The sequence below is a fragment of the Aspergillus welwitschiae genome (assembly GCF_003344945.1).
Source record: "Aspergillus welwitschiae strain CBS 139.54b unplaced genomic scaffold BDQ94scaffold_125, whole genome shotgun sequence".
Taxonomy (NCBI): domain Eukaryota; kingdom Fungi; phylum Ascomycota; class Eurotiomycetes; order Eurotiales; family Aspergillaceae; genus Aspergillus; species Aspergillus welwitschiae.
This window is the reverse complement of record NW_020798819.1, coordinates 1-15,148: the sequence shown is the minus strand read 5'-3', so window position 1 is coordinate 15,148 and position 15,148 is coordinate 1. Positions and strand designations below refer to the sequence as shown.

The 15,148-nt window shown below is 48.3% G+C and overlaps 8 protein-coding genes across 8 annotated transcripts; 2 read left to right on the top strand and 6 right to left on the bottom strand.

The window, feature by feature from the left end:
- Positions 1–125: 125 nt before the first annotated feature.
- Positions 126–684, bottom strand: BDQ94DRAFT_164533 (uncharacterized protein; the record flags this gene model as incomplete). The annotated part of the gene is made up of 2 exons (XM_026770039.1): positions 126–560; positions 610–684. The coding sequence occupies 2 exons, from the start codon at positions 682–684 to the stop codon at positions 126–128; spliced, it is 510 nt and encodes a 169-aa protein (XP_026619406.1).
- A 594-nt stretch (positions 685–1,278) lies between these two features.
- Positions 1,279–2,108, bottom strand: BDQ94DRAFT_155642 (uncharacterized protein). Its single transcript, XM_026768506.1, has 3 exons — positions 1,726–2,108; positions 1,519–1,650; positions 1,279–1,463 (listed from the first exon to the last, which is right to left on the bottom strand). The coding sequence occupies exons 1-2, from the start codon at positions 1,830–1,832 to the stop codon at positions 1,584–1,586; spliced, it is 174 nt and encodes a 57-aa protein (XP_026619405.1). The 5' UTR covers positions 1,833–2,108; the 3' UTR covers positions 1,279–1,463; positions 1,519–1,583.
- Positions 2,109–2,522: 414 nt separating this feature from the next.
- BDQ94DRAFT_155633 (Zn(II)2Cys6 transcription factor domain-containing protein) lies at positions 2,523–4,222 on the top strand. Its single transcript, XM_026768505.1, has 3 exons — positions 2,523–2,996; positions 3,045–3,272; positions 3,319–4,222. The coding sequence occupies exons 1-3, from the start codon at positions 2,644–2,646 to the stop codon at positions 3,968–3,970; spliced, it is 1,233 nt and encodes a 410-aa protein (XP_026619404.1). The 5' UTR covers positions 2,523–2,643; the 3' UTR covers positions 3,971–4,222.
- A 2,890-nt stretch (positions 4,223–7,112) lies between these two features.
- Positions 7,113–7,443, top strand: BDQ94DRAFT_176418 (uncharacterized protein; the record flags this gene model as incomplete). The annotated part of the gene is made up of 2 exons (XM_026772691.1): positions 7,113–7,304; positions 7,369–7,443. 2 exons carry the CDS (start codon positions 7,113–7,115, stop codon positions 7,441–7,443), a joined length of 267 nt encoding a protein of 88 aa, XP_026619403.1.
- On the bottom strand, positions 7,347–8,263 carry BDQ94DRAFT_155627 (uncharacterized protein). The gene has a single exon (XM_026768504.1). It carries the CDS (start codon positions 7,911–7,913, stop codon positions 7,722–7,724), a length of 192 nt encoding a protein of 63 aa, XP_026619402.1. The 5' UTR covers positions 7,914–8,263; the 3' UTR covers positions 7,347–7,721.
- Positions 8,264–9,976: 1,713 nt separating this feature from the next.
- BDQ94DRAFT_155621 (uncharacterized protein) lies at positions 9,977–11,302 on the bottom strand. Its single transcript, XM_026768503.1, has 3 exons — positions 11,140–11,302; positions 10,899–11,068; positions 9,977–10,832 (listed from the first exon to the last, which is right to left on the bottom strand). The coding sequence occupies exons 1-3, from the start codon at positions 11,156–11,158 to the stop codon at positions 10,281–10,283; spliced, it is 741 nt and encodes a 246-aa protein (XP_026619401.1). The 5' UTR covers positions 11,159–11,302; the 3' UTR covers positions 9,977–10,280.
- A 2,722-nt stretch (positions 11,303–14,024) lies between these two features.
- On the bottom strand, positions 14,025–14,590 carry BDQ94DRAFT_155618 (uncharacterized protein). Its single transcript, XM_026768502.1, has one exon. It carries the CDS (start codon positions 14,431–14,433, stop codon positions 14,227–14,229), a length of 207 nt encoding a protein of 68 aa, XP_026619400.1. The 5' UTR covers positions 14,434–14,590; the 3' UTR covers positions 14,025–14,226.
- Positions 14,494–15,041, bottom strand: BDQ94DRAFT_155616 (uncharacterized protein). Its single transcript, XM_026768501.1, has one exon. The coding sequence runs from the start codon at positions 14,877–14,879 to the stop codon at positions 14,721–14,723; it is 159 nt and encodes a 52-aa protein (XP_026619399.1). The 5' UTR covers positions 14,880–15,041; the 3' UTR covers positions 14,494–14,720.
- Between the last annotated feature and the right edge of the window lie 107 nt (positions 15,042–15,148).

Genomic DNA, 15,148 nt, shown 5'->3' with positions numbered 1-15,148 from the left:
CATAGGATGGAGATATGCCCGTGAAAAGCGTTACCACTTTGCTACATACCTTTCTATATTTACAAAGGATGATATTGTCCAGATGCAGCCTCAGTTCAATACTCCCTTTCGCAAAATGAGTGTAGCTAGCCACTCCTACCACATGTTTCGGTCCAACTTCTGGCAACATACCCTTCAAGAAAACGTATCAGTCTTAGCATCTCAACCGTGAAGACTTTGCATGACACATAATGCTCCGAATGATCGCTATACCGCTCCCAGATAACCTGGCATACTTCCTCAAACTCATCCAGTTCGGTAATGAATTGAAGGAGCTCTTGGGAGAAATCGCCTCTTGCATCAAAATGCCACGTGAGGAGAGACAGCTTTAGTAAGGCGTCTGGAGTGAGGTCGCTGGAGATCTCTTCTACATGTCGACAGACCGTTTCATTTTGATCCAAGCGGGATATGTTCACGAAATTCGAGCCGTATATCAATCCCAGAAAATAAATATGTACCGCCTTGACGGTTGATTGAGCCGGGAATACCAGGATCGCTTCCGGAAGTAGAGTGTGGGGAGCCTTATCCATTGGCATTAGTGAAGTTATGTGAATAAGGGTAACCACTTACCATGATTGTTTCAAATTTCGATAAAAGAGGCGAAACATGGGCGAAAGGTCTCGAGGAGTCGTGGAGGGAGGTCATGATGGCCGGAAAATGCAGAATGTTGGACTTTAAATCAAGGGTTATCTAATGATCTTTCTTTTCCTACCGGGTACATGCAAAGGGCATGTCGTCAATGTTGATTGCTCTTCCCAAACTCCTGATAGGTAGGCCTTTGCGTCGGACGTATCAGCGCCTTTCCCGAGGTAGTCACCATATCTTGGTGTATTGAAACCGTACGTATTGTAATATAAGGCGAACATTTCCCTTTTGGTAATGATCGTCGGTGGAGATTGGAGATTGCCCAGTGGATGTGCTTTCCCCTGACTTATCGTGCGGTAGTCTAAAAGCGTATGGAGCCGCTGGCTGCCAATGAATTGAGCGGAATTGCCTGGCATACAACGACTACCCATGTGTTCCAATTTTTGTCTTTCTAGACCGCAGGCTACATTTCATGGTGCATAACAATTGACCAACGGAGTTGCTGCAGTATCCGGTCCTAGAATTAGTGTTGCCTGTAAACAACGAAGATGGGCATTCTGATGTCTGGAGCAGGGACACGTGCTATACTGCTAATACTTAGGAGCGCTCTTATAAAGATGCCAGGGGTAACCAGAGGCTGGTTTAACATCCCCATACACCTTGCTCCTTGGCCATCTACTGAACTCATAACGTCCTCTGAATAACCTTACGACCACGTCTACTATGTACGAACTAGCTGTTGTGCTGTGCCTGATCTGTATATTCTATGTACTCGCAGTGTGCGGGGTTTTCGGTAAACGTCTATTTGATATCTTTAATGAACTATGGCAGATGCGCAGGTCAGCACCATCCTAGCCATTGCTCAGCGATTTTCTATAGACTAACACAATCCAGAGAAATTGCCGTGCAGCTTCCGGTTTGATCTGTCTGACACATCGGTCCGTTGAAGAAGCACGATTTTAGATACACTCGAGCCGCGTCTTATAGGCAGAGGCTGACGGGGCAGGATGCTTATTCGTCTCAAAACTGAGTATCGGTCCAGCATATGCGAAGAGTACGAGACAGACCAATGCGCTGAGCAGATATATTGAAGCGTCTTACTGAGAATAGGAAAAGTGAAGGCGCACTAGAAAGTCGTGGCCCGGTAGAAGTCTCTCTAGTATAGCTTCAGGTGGCAGGATACTGGACACCGCATGGGTAGGATTCATTGTGGGAGAATATGTTGGTATTACTGGTCAAACTCCTGAGTACGGAGCAGAAGAACTGGTATGAATAGAATAGATACTTCGCTTTCACGACACTAGAGAGTATTCTGGGCACTGTAGGCAACACTGCCGGTAGTAGATTATATACTGCTTTCACATGGTTTATTACCGGATGAGATCTTGTAATATTACAAATAATTAAGTGAGAACGCTCTCAGCCCCAGGAATTAAATCCCCTAAAATATTAACTCAACCACACGCGTTTTGTGCCGCGAATACTTCCACCAGGGTCATCTCAGATAAGTCAGGAAGCTCTATTATGAACAGCATACCATGGACTGCATTAGTGTCCAGAACTTTCTCCTTGCCCCACTCGTATCCACTTCGGACCATATTACGGTGTTTTGAAAAGCTGTATTGAATGTAGTATCGGGAAAATCTCTCGGACCAGTCTAGATTGGCCCACCGATGTTCATTGGGTATGTCTTTAGCGCCTTATTCAACTTCAGTAGACGAATCCCTTTCTAGGTATGATCTTCTAACAGGACACTCATGCTGTTCAATACACACGCGAGGCGACCTATCTCCAATCAAGCAGGATTTTTCCCATCGGGTGTTATTTTTGTTCGCTTAAGCTTTCTAAGGATTATTGAGCAGTTTGTCCTAAGAGCAACTAAAGTGATAAAAGAGGACGCAGCCACTAGTAGATACCTGTGGGTGGAGTTTAAAGGCAATGTCTCATTGCATTTACTTAGACCAAACAGTGGATATCTTTCCTTCTAATTCCCAGTTTGATCGAGTAAATCATATCAAGATGCCCAATTCTGGCTGTCACCAGGAAAAATCCCCCATGAACTGCGAGTCATGTAAACGGCGCCATGAAAAATGCGATAAATCCTTGCCGCAATGGTATGCCTTCCCACGGAGCCCAGTGCATGGTGCCGAGTCAGTTGACCAGTGCAGTCGAAGTTGCAGCAAGCGCAGCGTCTCCTGCAAATACACAATCACAGCAGAAATCGAGGAAGGGCCTAAGTATTGGCGGCCTATCAGACCGAAACTGAACTACTTGCCGCTTAACAAACTCATTGATCTTATTACCAAGCTCTACGAAAGTCTGGAACAGCGCGGCATGAGAGACTACACAATCTGGGCTCAGAAGCTGCCTCTGTAAGTAATTCTAATTTATATCGAAGCCAGAGCTGATATCATATACAGATTCTATTCTATGGCAGGCTCCGATAATTTAGTAATGAGCTCGCTCCTCACCCTATCCGCATCCTTGTTAGCTACAATCGAGCCGAAGGTGGGAATAAAACAGACATATTTCTACTTTCGTCAGACTGCAGTCGAGCAACTACGTATATCTTCTAGCAAGCTTTGCGGGGAGAATTATGATAAAGTCCTTGCGGCTACCATGTTACTATTATGGGCAGACAATGAACGGTATAGAATCTCTTCTTGCCAATACTACGGGTGCTGATAAGTTTAGGTCAAGCTGGATAGCGTTGTGGACTGGTTTGAAAGCTGTCTTTTATTCCATGCCGCAGGAAAGGAGGTACGAGTCCGAGCTGGCAAAGTTCCTCGAGACTGAACAATACCTTCAAACTTTGCACTCGTCTTCTATCGTGAGCTGCCAGTTCAATAATAAGAATCTATCCGGTCTTGCCGATACGATTACAGTCCTGCGGCATATCCAGAGACAACTTGTGCATACTAAAAAGCACTACAATCAGGTGAACAAACTGGTGGATTTTCTAGATAAATTCCTTGGTGATATTGGTTCTCTTTCGCCAGATCAGGCTTTCCAGCGCGTGCACATTCTGCGACAGTGGCTCTTTTGGCTTCCTCCAGTCATGCTGCGAGATGGCGTTGACGACAACCTCGGTCTAGCGGTTCTAGCACAATTTTTTGCTGTGGGACTCAACCTGTACTGCTTATTTCCAGAGCTAGGATGCCATGATCTTGGGCCATTGGCTGTGGGCCCTATTAAAGAAATTGACCGTACTGTCCGTGCGCGCAACATGGCGAAGCCTCACGACCCGGACGTGCAACTGGCCATGTACCTCATGGGCATGCCCCAAAGTATCGCCACCAAGTATCAGGATCGCCTTATCGCCGACGAAAGTGCTGTGGGACTATAAGAGCGCCGTGATTATGTTATGTATCTGGGTCCTCTTTAGCGCAGTTGGAGCACCTGTGTTTCTGTTAGCCGTCGTGGCGAGGAAAGCTTACCACATCGCATGGACTGAATATGGGGAAGTACTAAGTCATCATTCTGGTGTGTGCTCGTACGTTCAGTTAAGCTGATACAGGAGTCTAAAAGGAGGGGCTAAGTGGCAAATTGCAAGCAAATGTATTATAGTTTCATTAAATAATGGACATCTCAATGGCTTTCGGTTCCCATATATATCAATTTGCGTGTGCGAACAGTTTCCGCATTCGGCAGCGAACAATCAATAGAAGCCTTCCATGGAGTTCGTTGGTCTTCCGATTTTCTCCGGTGTGCTGGTTTCAAAGGATTTGAGTTGAGCTACGTTTTTCGTTTCATTAGCTGCCCGTATTCGGATTTTGGATCTATTCAAACTCCGTCCCAGCCACTCTAGAAGACCGTGGCTAGGCGGGAACTGCATCTTTTGCCTGTTAGCAGCTTCACAATTAGCTACGCTCAGGAACGTCTTCCTGCCTTCAATATAACATTGCCCTGAGGACTTGACTCCGCTCAAGCCTGTCTCCGCAGGATTCCTCAAATCCTCACTTGACCTCTGTATGCCCAGTTAACTTAGTGCTCCGCCTGACCCGTTTTCACGTTGAATGGCTCTGAGTTGGCCAAGGAGCCGACTTAGTATCATCAATTTGGCTGCTCGGTTACAAGCTTAGGGGCGTTGAGGATTTTCGATTTTCATTGGTCGCCCTGTTCAAGCCCGGAAAATTATTTTCGCCCGACCCTGTGAGCATACGCTTAGACAATGGTCAACCGTGAACGAGTCCATTCAGCAAACTAACGTCAAGCGGGTGGGTCTTATTCGAGATGTTGGGGTCTGCTAAATGATTCCCCATAAGCAGCTTGAGGGTCGCTGCGGTGTAACCGAAATCATATCCCAGGCGTGCTCTGCTTCCGGGACCCGCAACGCTGTGCTCCGGGCGCTCAGCAAGTCCTCGTCTCATTATGCAACGCGAGGCTTAGAACCCCAAGACAGACAGGGATGAGTTGTCCCTATAAGTTTCCAAGCCGGTGATAATTGCCCACTTCCACTTGAAGGCGATGCTGTTTCTCCACAGTCGTAGCTTTTGTCATCACAGTGTATCCGCGGGAAAGAAGGGTGGCTTTTATAAGATACCCTGTCCGACCACACTCGTGCAGCTGTTCGAATCCAGGATCTTGATCTCGGGCAAGCTGATGATGGAGCTGGCGTGTGAATTCCTACGGTCCGATGGAGTGTCTCTGACCACCGTGGAGTTTCCACTTGGTACCTTTTTTTTTACCCAGAGGTTCTCGGTTGACCAAGTCGCGGATGCACGTAATGGTGCAGTATGGTCGCGTAGAATGTCCGTCTTTGCGAGCAGTCCATTCATGGTCTTGATCGGCTGCGCGACGCCGCTGCTGCAAATGGCGAATGCGATTTTTGATCACTGCCGCTGCCTTAAGCGGATGTGTACTTCGATGTAGATGCGCCTGGTTGATAAGGAGCGCGAGCGTCAAGGTTCGTGGTACTAGTGCCGCAGTGACTTTCCCTGCAGTTCGCCGGACCGCAGCGGTCACGATCGAGGAAAAGTGAGGGCCGCTGCGTGCCTTACGCAGTGGCCCACCTTGTCAGGTGAGGAAGCCAATTAGCAACTATTTTTGGTATGGCAAAGCCGCCTGCGGTGCACAGCCAGCTGCGGGAGATTGCTTCGTAGCCAAATAAGAACCTGGCCTATTAGAGCCCCAAGGCCCACTACTGTACCAAGATGTCCGCGCTGCGGTGATAAATTGATCTACAGTATAGCGCCGCAGTCGCGCCACAATCACCCCTTATGCAGCTTCGCCGGACCGCAGCGGAAGAAATCGAGTAACCCCTCAGGGCCACTGCGGGATGTACGCAGTGATGACCCACCATTTAGGTCGGAAGGCCAATCAACATTTACTTCTGGTACTTGGCAGGGACGACTGCGGTTCAGCTGGATGTCGCTCCGTAACCATTGGACATTCGCATCACTAGGCCCGCAAGCAGGAGACCCACTTGTTAGCACCGCTGTGGTAAGTGAAATATGAGTCATGAACAAAGGTAGACGTTCTTGCTGAGGTGTTCTTTGTCTAGTCTCAAGGATAGATGCAGTAGCATGCTGCAGGCTCCTGTGCGCAACGTTCTATGATCGTATTGGCTATGGATCAAGCCTTCTAGAAGGCCTGCATTTCGAAGAGGCGTTTCCCATGACTCTATGCTTCTTGTTTCTATTTAGGTTTCAGAACAATTCTCACGTGGCTATTTTCCTCACAAGAGGATTTTCATGAGAGCCATTCCATCCTGAAAATCTCCTTCTGGCCTGATACTTCCATGTCCCATAACATATGATCTTTCACATATCAACTTATTTCCATAAGTTGCTGCTTGAGTATCGCTACATGAAATAATCCATATGTGTCGTAGGGCAACGTAAAAGGCTTTTCTCGTACTGCTAGCCGCTCGGAGACGTCATTCTCGAACCAATCCAGGTCATATGTATCCAAAAGTCTTAGAAAGAGCCACCTATGTCTAAACCAGTCCTGAGAATGCTCTCACATTCCCCCGAGCGACATAGAATCAATCAATCAATCAATCAATCTTGGACGCGGCCGTGCCGGGTAACTCCTGACATGGACCGCAGCAATCTAGTTATTTCTGCCTTTCAATATACAATTGACTTGAGGACCTAGCCCCGCCCAAGCCCGCTCTCCAGGGGTTCCCCCAGTCCTCATTTATTTGGCCGCCCGGTTAGTACCCGGAAATTCACTTTCACCGACTCCTTGGTCGGTTGACTGAGGCCTGCCGCCTTGACGAGCGCCGGTCGGAATTGGCTCTGTTTCACAAACCGACATCAAGCAAATGGCTAAAAGCAGCCCACCAAATTACAAAGCGCTCTTCTTAAGGGTGGAGGAGGAACGCCGGCGGGAAACTGAGCTTAGGAAACAAGCAGAAGAACGCCAACGGCAAGCAGAGACTTAATTTCGAGGGGAGAGTCGTAAGGCCGGCGGTCTGGCTTGCCGACAGGGCCATATCAATATGGCTTATAAAGCCAGCTAAATATTAGGTCGCGATGATAAAGATGGACAGCCGACCAGGTCTTCGGCCTGGCATGGACGCCAGTTGGTGGTCGTACGCCTGTGCTGGTCGTACGACCAGCGTCTCAACATCATACAGGTCGGGTGCATCGGAACAGAGGGCTGGAGTTGTGGACCTGGGTGCTGACGAACTGGGTCGTTCGGTGCGAGGCGTAGGTCCTGTGACTGAGCACCAGGTACGCCAGACCTTGTGCGCCCGACCCATATAGTCTCAGGACGCTGGTCGCACGACCGGCACAGGCGTACGACCACCAACTGGCGTCCATTCCAGGCCAAAGACCTGGTCGGTCGTCCATCCAAATTCGTGCGACTTAATCAGCCTGGAGAACATGCGCTCTGAGACCACTCTGATGATACATAGTGCGCGTTGACCATGTTCCGCTTATTGAGTTTATGATGATAATCAATATTGTTCCGAGAGCACAAATATTGGTACCGGACGTGGCAAGATACTCTAAAGGCTTGCCCAAGGTGCATTTTCTATGAATACACTCGGGTTTGTTCAACACAGCCCACCACAGGGGAGTATCGAAAGTGTTATGTCAAACCTCTGTGGTGGGAGTATTGCTTGAACAGTGGAAACATGTGCGAGGCTAATCTGCAGCTGCCCGCAAAGTGGCTTCGTACTTTGAGGCCGACGTAGAAAGGGGAGGCACCTGCACCACCGCCCCCTCCCTGGGAGTCTTCAATTCGGCTGTCCACGGAAATTGTTCGCTTTGGTCATCGTCTCGCGGGCCACCTTCCAGGACATCACAGTACAACGGTACAGCCTCAACTGGTCTCATTCCGTCGCCGCCACTCGGCTTCTACGAAATGGGCCACTTCAACAGTTTGCCTGGGGTATGTTCGCTGTGGAAGAAGGCGCTCTGTGGCGTGAATTTATCCCTCACTCACTCCCGCACACGCTGGCAGACGGCATACAGCAGTCTATATCGTGTATTTGTGACTTGTCTCTTAAAATCGGTGTGTTGACCAATCCTTCAATCAGTCTTTACCGACGACGATGAAGTTTCCGGCTGAATACATCCCACTTCTGAATAGCTTTCTGAATCTCTGGATCCTGATCGACTGTAGCTCTCCACGTACCAGTAAGTTCTCGGGATCGGCGTCGGCTAATCCATCATCCTATCCGTATAGGGCTCGCGATATTGCAAAATCCAGCTCAAGGCCTCCTTTCATTGCCTGCACATCGGTGTCTATTCATCGAGAAAGATAATGGTCCAAAAAGACTTGGATGTCCGCATGCTTCATGATTAAGTTCTTCTATGTATCGCTGATAAGCTGTAATATACCTAGTTGCTCCGCATAGGTGTTAGATCAAGGGAGCCTAGGGAGCCACGGGCATGCGCCAGGACTTACCATTCTTATTGAGGATGGTGCTGCCGCCATACTGACGTTGATGTATGAATAATGACTTCATAAAGCCGGCAATCTCGCTAAACGTCACGAGTTGTCGTGACAATGTACTCTGAGAGATAGGGTGCTTGAGATAAATATGAATCTTGCCACGGATGCTCTCGACATGGCAGAATATATAGTAATCAGCCTTGTCCTATTTCAATGGGACAGACATCTGCTGGCAGCCACCTTCCGGGAACAGGCATTGAAGGCCTTGCATTGACCTCATCCCCGGGGCAAAATGCATTATCATGAAAGAGAGCGGCCAGTGGGTGGAGGTAAGTCAAAGTTATGACATCAGTGAGGTCCATCGGGAAATCCAGATCGGCGGCGTTGTCTGAGTCTGCGCAGAAAGACACACTACTAGCGATTCGTTGTTGTCGCTGCTACGGCTAATGTTGTGATGTGGTGGGCGGCGAGCTATGGCTTAAGAGAGGGAGTCAAGTGACCGCGTTTACTGAAAAGAGAGACAACGGAGATGGTGGGATCGTGGGGTGACTGGCAATAATGGCAGGCAGATATTATGGGAAGATAAGATGGTTGAGGAACATAAATAGAGAGAAGGGAAGGGGGCAGGATTATCATTTATAAGGAGGAAGGCGGTCCCTGCGGGGGCCCTTTACTCTTGGGGGGCGATCATTTTCGGCTGGTCAGAAAGGATAAAATGAATTTCCTTTTTTTTTTTTTTTTTTTCTTTTTCCCTTTAAGGCGGGGCGAAAGTCCCTGTCAGGATGCAATTTCTAATAGCTCAAGGGCCAGAAAAGGATCTCACAATCGGATCGATAGACTGAATAAAAAAGATGGCTAAGCAAAACTGATAAGTGTTCAAAAATGGATGGATGTACATACGATTGGTTTTAAAAATGGATGGGGTTCCTAATTGAAGGGGGTTCGAAGGATGGTGCTCAACTTGTCTCATGTTCAGTAGCGTTGGACACCTAAGTTGCGAGGTGATGCACAAAAGAAATACTCTGCTACTGTGAAATAAGATGCCAGACGAGACTCCCATGAAGGCAAATCACAGAAATTACTGGCCAGTTCCAACCTGTCTGGGGCCGCATTCGCCAGGGGCAATTCCGACTGTATGGGAAGTTGGCCAAGCAAAAGCTAGTACTGGTACGTTTCCGGGTTTGGTCACGTGACACATACTTTTCGAGGTCGAATGTCAGATAAACCAACTTAGATAAGCATAAGGACTTCGTTGGTCCAATTAACAGTGTCGCAGCCATGGCTTTCATATCGCAGGTGTATTATGGGTGTCTGCTCGTAATGACCACCAGGGTGAGTTAGGCGGTGGGGTACCCGCTTGTTGTGCTGGATACGTAAGCAGTATACGGAGGTGTTGTGCCAGAAAGTCATTAACATGACCTGTCACATTGCAGTGTCTGGGCAGTAATGTATAGTAACCAGCACCTGTACAATCCCTCACGTGACGCAAAACCTCAGTCACGTGAGGGATTGTACAGTGTTTCCAACTTATATTATGAGTACTGTGGCGTACAGTGGGAATTACCTATTTTCCGATTCAACCAATATAGGGAGAGTATCTTTACGCAAATATCCAGCCGACAAGATTCCTGAATGTTGAACATGTCCGGTATCCAGAGTGCGGCTACCTGTAAGGCATGATTACACCTAAGCTATCATTAGGAAGTTTGTGGGGGTCCATTCCAGCGTATAGAGGGACATGCTGGATTGATGTGTGCAACAAAAAGAGTGGAAACATGCTCCCAAGTCCGTCCGCCCTTCCTCCACTAGTTGAGCCTACTGACATTGATATACGATTCACGAAGCCTCTTCGCAATGGCGGGATCCACTCGGTACAGCTCCTGCTGCCGCATCGAAGGTCTTCCGATGAGAAGATCATATTCAACATCTTCTACAACGTAGAACACTGTCCGGTAAGGCTTGCTGCGCCCACAGAAAGACCACTGAACTTCTGCAATTCCAACTGGTATGCTATCTTGAAGTCCCAAAACTGGGACAGGAGCCCCGCGATAAGGCTTGATGTTCGTTCCAAGTCTCTGGTGTGCGTCTTTCGACATAACGTTGGTATCTGCGTGGAAGCTAAGCAACATGCATCGACGGAGCTGCTCCTTTCCAGGCGCACCGGCCATGACATCATAGGCAAAGTCGCAATGATGCAGCTCTGGTAGCTGCGGTTCTTGTGATAAAGCAGAGTCCAGCGACTCTGTTAGTAAGAGGTCATCGTTATGAACTGGTGCGTGGTCATTTTCATCGGCACCACACTGCTCCACTATATTTTCATGATGGTGTAGCTGCCATGGCTCGTCCCGCTGCTGCTCCTAGTAAGATCTCAGTATTTCAGTTCTGATGCTAAGATAAAATATAGTAATTATTGCCTATCTCACCGGTTTACTTCCAAAAAAGTTGAAAGATGGCAGTACTGCAGATGCAGTTTTGTAGAGTAGCTGGCCACAGGAGGAAATGAGCGGGGAGACTATGTCGGATTCATTGACGTCTGAAGATTGACTGGGCGTTGGCTTTTCGTCCTCATTCTGGTCCTGCGTTTGCCAGGGTGCTAGCGCAAAACAACACTAATCAGCATTATTTGGATGGAGTTAAGTGAGGTTGGAGCTATCGGCTACTTACCAATGGTGCTCCAGGACATTTTAGCGACTACTAAGGATAGAATAAACGGTGGGACATATCTCCCGGAAGCATTGCCCCATAGAAAGGCCCGGGCGTGAAGGGCTCTTATAGCCTTCTTATAATTTATAAGCTAAGCCTTATTTGCAATCTTAAGAGAAATTCCATAGCCTCTCAATTTATAAAATTAGCATGCGAATATTTCCTGCTGGTGTACGGAGGTGTGCTTCAAAAGTCATTGAAATGACCTGTCACATTACAGCGTCTTGGCAGTAATACATAGTAATCCATCCATTCACAGCTACTCACGTGGTATCCAAACACAGTCACGTGTTACGTTATTACAGTTATGGTAATTCAGGTGTCAATGTATAACGTATTTGGGCATGGTCATGTGATGCATAAGGTATTACGTATTTCCGCAAAATCACTAGCGTGACTATTGAAACACACCTCCGTACTGCATGGGTTTTACGTTGTCAGTCGTGGCAACACTTGGTAAATCAAAGAAAATTTCGTCAGCCTTCCTGGCGCGGTAGGCGCTAAAATTATCATTGGTGGCTAGGCTCGCCTGCTCAGCCTCGTCTTCGTGACTTGAACGCGCATAACAAGGCTGAAAGTGAGCGAAAGTTACACGCTGCATACCTGCCAATAATTGGGCGGCCGGGACAGTATGTATGAATAAATCAATAATCAATCAGAAAAGTCCTTGGGGGATGAAAGTCTCTGGGGGAAGTCCCTGGGCCTGGGGGAGATTTGGGGAGAAAATTCCCTGGGATTAAGCGCGTGGGTCCTATTGTCAGAGTCTACCAGATCCCATACGGACTCAGCTACTTGGCTCTAGATATCCTGTAGACCTAGGTCTGTGGGTCAAGCTGTAATGCCTGAGCAGCGTGGCTCAGTCATTGTGGCCTAAGGCAGTGACTCTAGACAGCTCTTAGATCTAGGTGCGTGGACCTAGATCCACAAGACGTCCAGGGCCAAGCACCCGAGCCCCTAAAATGCCCAAGCATGCGCTCGGCGCCAGCCCGCACGTATATATTTGCCCAACGCGTAGAAAGCCTTCTCTGACTACTGGTTTGGTGAAGGACCTTACGGTACAACAGGGACTCCAGTCAAGGATTGAGAAAAGCACTGCCTGGTATATTGCTAAGCAGAACACCCCATAACTCACATAGTGAGCGACAGAAGAAGCTCACTATAGGCCTGGGCTTGTCTCCGCGTACTTAATCCTCCCAAACCCCCTGTCTATCCCTAGACATTCAATTTGTGAGTGGTTCAACATGTTCAACTATGACAGCAACTAGGCAGTTGTTGCTGTGCCACAGGTGTTGAACCAAGAGAAAGGATTACTATACTGTCATACTATGAAGTGAAGAGTTGGGCAGTTGACTTCCGGAGGATTATGTTCAACTGGCCTTGGCTCCCCTTAAGCTCGACGCGCTGGGCTGACGTGCCGGTGCGCAGCGCAATGCTTAGGCATTTCGGAGGTTCGGCCATATGGCTCCGAACGTTCTCCGGATCTAGGTCCACGCGCCTACATCCAAGAAGGGCCCACGGCCATTGCCGAAGACTAGAATGACCAGGCGACGTCGCCCGAGCCCTACACCTTACAGCTTGACCCCAGGAGCCTCGGTTGCCCGTTCTGCCGTTTCGCCTTTGGTTGAAGATACACCACGTTGCAATAATGGCGCAAAAGTCTATACTCTCTTCTTCTTTGAGAAAGAAGCTGCTAGTCCAGAAATGATTAGTAGCTTAATGCTCGGCTTCAATTGATTGGTAAGAACGAGAAGCGCTGACTATTTAGAGAATAGCGGGCCCGCTTTGAAGAGCATGAAAGTGTAGCGCTTTTGCGCCATTTCTGCAATCAACTGTAAGTAGTCTTCTTGGGTAATCGAATCCACGCCTATCTTTGATTTTTATAAGCAATGTAGCAGCTATTGCTTGTGAACAGAGTACGAGTCACCACAGGTGATCAGCGTTTACAACCCACGAATGCCAGCTGTTCTGGATCCCTTGCTGGTAGTTGCCTCCCTTCCAGCCAAGGCTACTCACCCTTGGTACACCGTGCGATGGCGTTTGGGATCGACATTAGTAAGGTACTTCATCACTGATCTCCACTCATTTGTGCCGTGTTAGCCGAAGCTGAGAGCACCCTTATATCCCATAAGTGTAAGAGATGGGCCATGATGTCTATTTAGGTTGCCTATCTGCCACCCCGCTTCACCTTTCGCATACTTATTGGAACGCTGTCACCCTTCATCACCCTCCCTGTGCGACTATTGCGCCGACCGGTTAATTATAAGAAAGACGGCTATCTGTACTAAAGTTCGCCGGACCCGCAGCGGTACAAATCGAGGAACACTTTAAGAGGGCTGCTGCGGGAAGTACGCAGTATTGACGCACATTATTAGGCCGGGAGGCCAATCAACATTTACTTCTGATACTTGGCAGGAACGACTGCGGTTCAGCTGGAAGTCGCTTCGTAACCATTGGACATCCGCATCACTAGGCCCGCAAGCAGGAGACCCACTTTTCACTACCCGTACTAACGTGTCAGCACCGCTGTGATAAATGAGATATGAGTCATTATTATTTTACGTTCTTTGTCTACGGAGTAGTCTCAATGACTCATACAGCAGCCACCTCCCATGCTGTAGGCTCCTATACCCAATGTTCTATGATCGCATTGGCTATAGATCCAGCCTTCTAGAAGGCCTGCGCTTCGAAGAGGTGTTTCCCAAGACTGTATGGTTCTTATATGTATTTAGATTTCAGAACAGTTCTCACGTGGCTATTTTCCTCAAAAGAGAATTTTTATGAGAGCCATTCCATCCTGAAAAACTCCTTCTGGTCTGATACTTCCATGTTCCAAATCAACTTATGATCTTTCACATAACAACTTATTTCTAGAAGCTTTTGCTTGAGTATCGCTATATAAAATAATCCATATATGTCGTGGGGCAACAGAAAAGGCATTTCTCTTACTGCTAGCCGCTCGGAGACGTCATTCTCGAACCAATCCAGCTCATATGTATACAAAGGTCTTAGATAGAGCCACCTATGTCTAAACATGTCCTGAGAATGCTCTCACATTCCCCCGAGCGACATAGAACAGTGACATTTATTGGGTGATTTCGGCTCGGTTTCCGCTCGATCTAGGACCCGGGAGACCAAGAATAGAAGGTGCCTGTCCTTGTTGAGTCGGCCCTCAGCTGCGAGCCTTTGCTCCTCATGCTCAAAGATCAGGAATATGGCATTATTATGGTACCGTCGACAGTGGCTGCGCGATAACATTGCGCGGGGCTGAGGCTTTGTAGATTCCGATCATACAGCGAATAGTTCTTCCATGAATACTGTACCGTTCTGGCTCACGTGGTGAGCTTGAGGATAATGACCAGGTAGGGTTGTGTTGTGTTTGGCTGACACAGAATTCCCCGCTGGTGCTTGGAGGTCACTTGTGACAAACAAAATGCCCGATCAGTTCGACAGGTTCTCCCCGCGCATCAAGACCTGAACCCCCCGATACTGCTTTGCCTTTGGCGCAGCATGATTCGGCTCCACGCTGAAGAGAAATTGATAGGTTAGACGTTATCATGCGTCTTTCGGAATGTGATAGTTGCCTTCTTGAGGTCTCCAATCGACCGCGATTGGGGACCCAGTGCGGGGCTGGATGACCTGCAGAACGCAGGTAGGGCAAATGAGGCGGGTGGGAAAAAGAAGAATAAGTGGGGTAGGGACATGAAAGAATTCACCGAGTAGACATGGTCAAGTTGCTATAGCGTTATTTTTGTTTGGGCGGGGGGAACGCGTGTGTGTCACGGGGATTTGCCGGAGCGTTGATCCGTTCAGAGGATGCAATTTTACCCAGGCGAGCAAGTCTTTTCACCGCCCTCTGGTTGGCTTCTCTAGTTGCATGTTGTTGCCTTGGGCCATCAACATTTGCTGGGGCTCGGGAAGGCCCGGGACTAGTCCTTCTGAGGAAGCTGTCCAGGGGTTCAACTTGATGCCC

Coding starts and splice junctions, on each gene's coding strand:
- BDQ94DRAFT_155642 (XM_026768506.1), bottom strand. CDS start 1,832: ATGAATCCTACCCATGCGGTGTCCAGTATCCTGCCACCTGAAGCTATA. Junction 1,651..1,725: donor CTTCACTTTTCCTATTCTCA/GTAAGACGCTTC, acceptor ACCGATACTCAG/TTTTGAGACGAATAAGCATC.
- BDQ94DRAFT_155633 (XM_026768505.1), top strand. CDS start 2,644: ATGCCCAATTCTGGCTGTCACCAGGAAAAATCCCCCATGAACTGCGAG. Junction 2,997..3,044: donor TGGGCTCAGAAGCTGCCTCT/GTAAGTAATTCT, acceptor TATCATATACAG/ATTCTATTCTATGGCAGGCT. Junction 3,273..3,318: donor TTATGGGCAGACAATGAACG/GTATAGAATCTC, acceptor TGATAAGTTTAG/GTCAAGCTGGATAGCGTTGT.
- BDQ94DRAFT_155627 (XM_026768504.1), bottom strand. CDS start 7,913: ATGAGACCAGTTGAGGCTGTACCGTTGTACTGTGATGTCCTGGAAGGT.
- BDQ94DRAFT_155621 (XM_026768503.1), bottom strand. Junction 10,833..10,898: donor ACTTTTTTGGAAGTAAACCG/GTGAGATAGGCA, acceptor AGATCTTACTAG/GAGCAGCAGCGGGACGAGCC.
- BDQ94DRAFT_155618 (XM_026768502.1), bottom strand. CDS start 14,433: ATGTTATCGCGCAGCCACTGTCGACGGTACCATAATAATGCCATATTC.
- BDQ94DRAFT_155616 (XM_026768501.1), bottom strand. CDS start 14,879: ATGTCCCTACCCCACTTATTCTTCTTTTTCCCACCCGCCTCATTTGCC.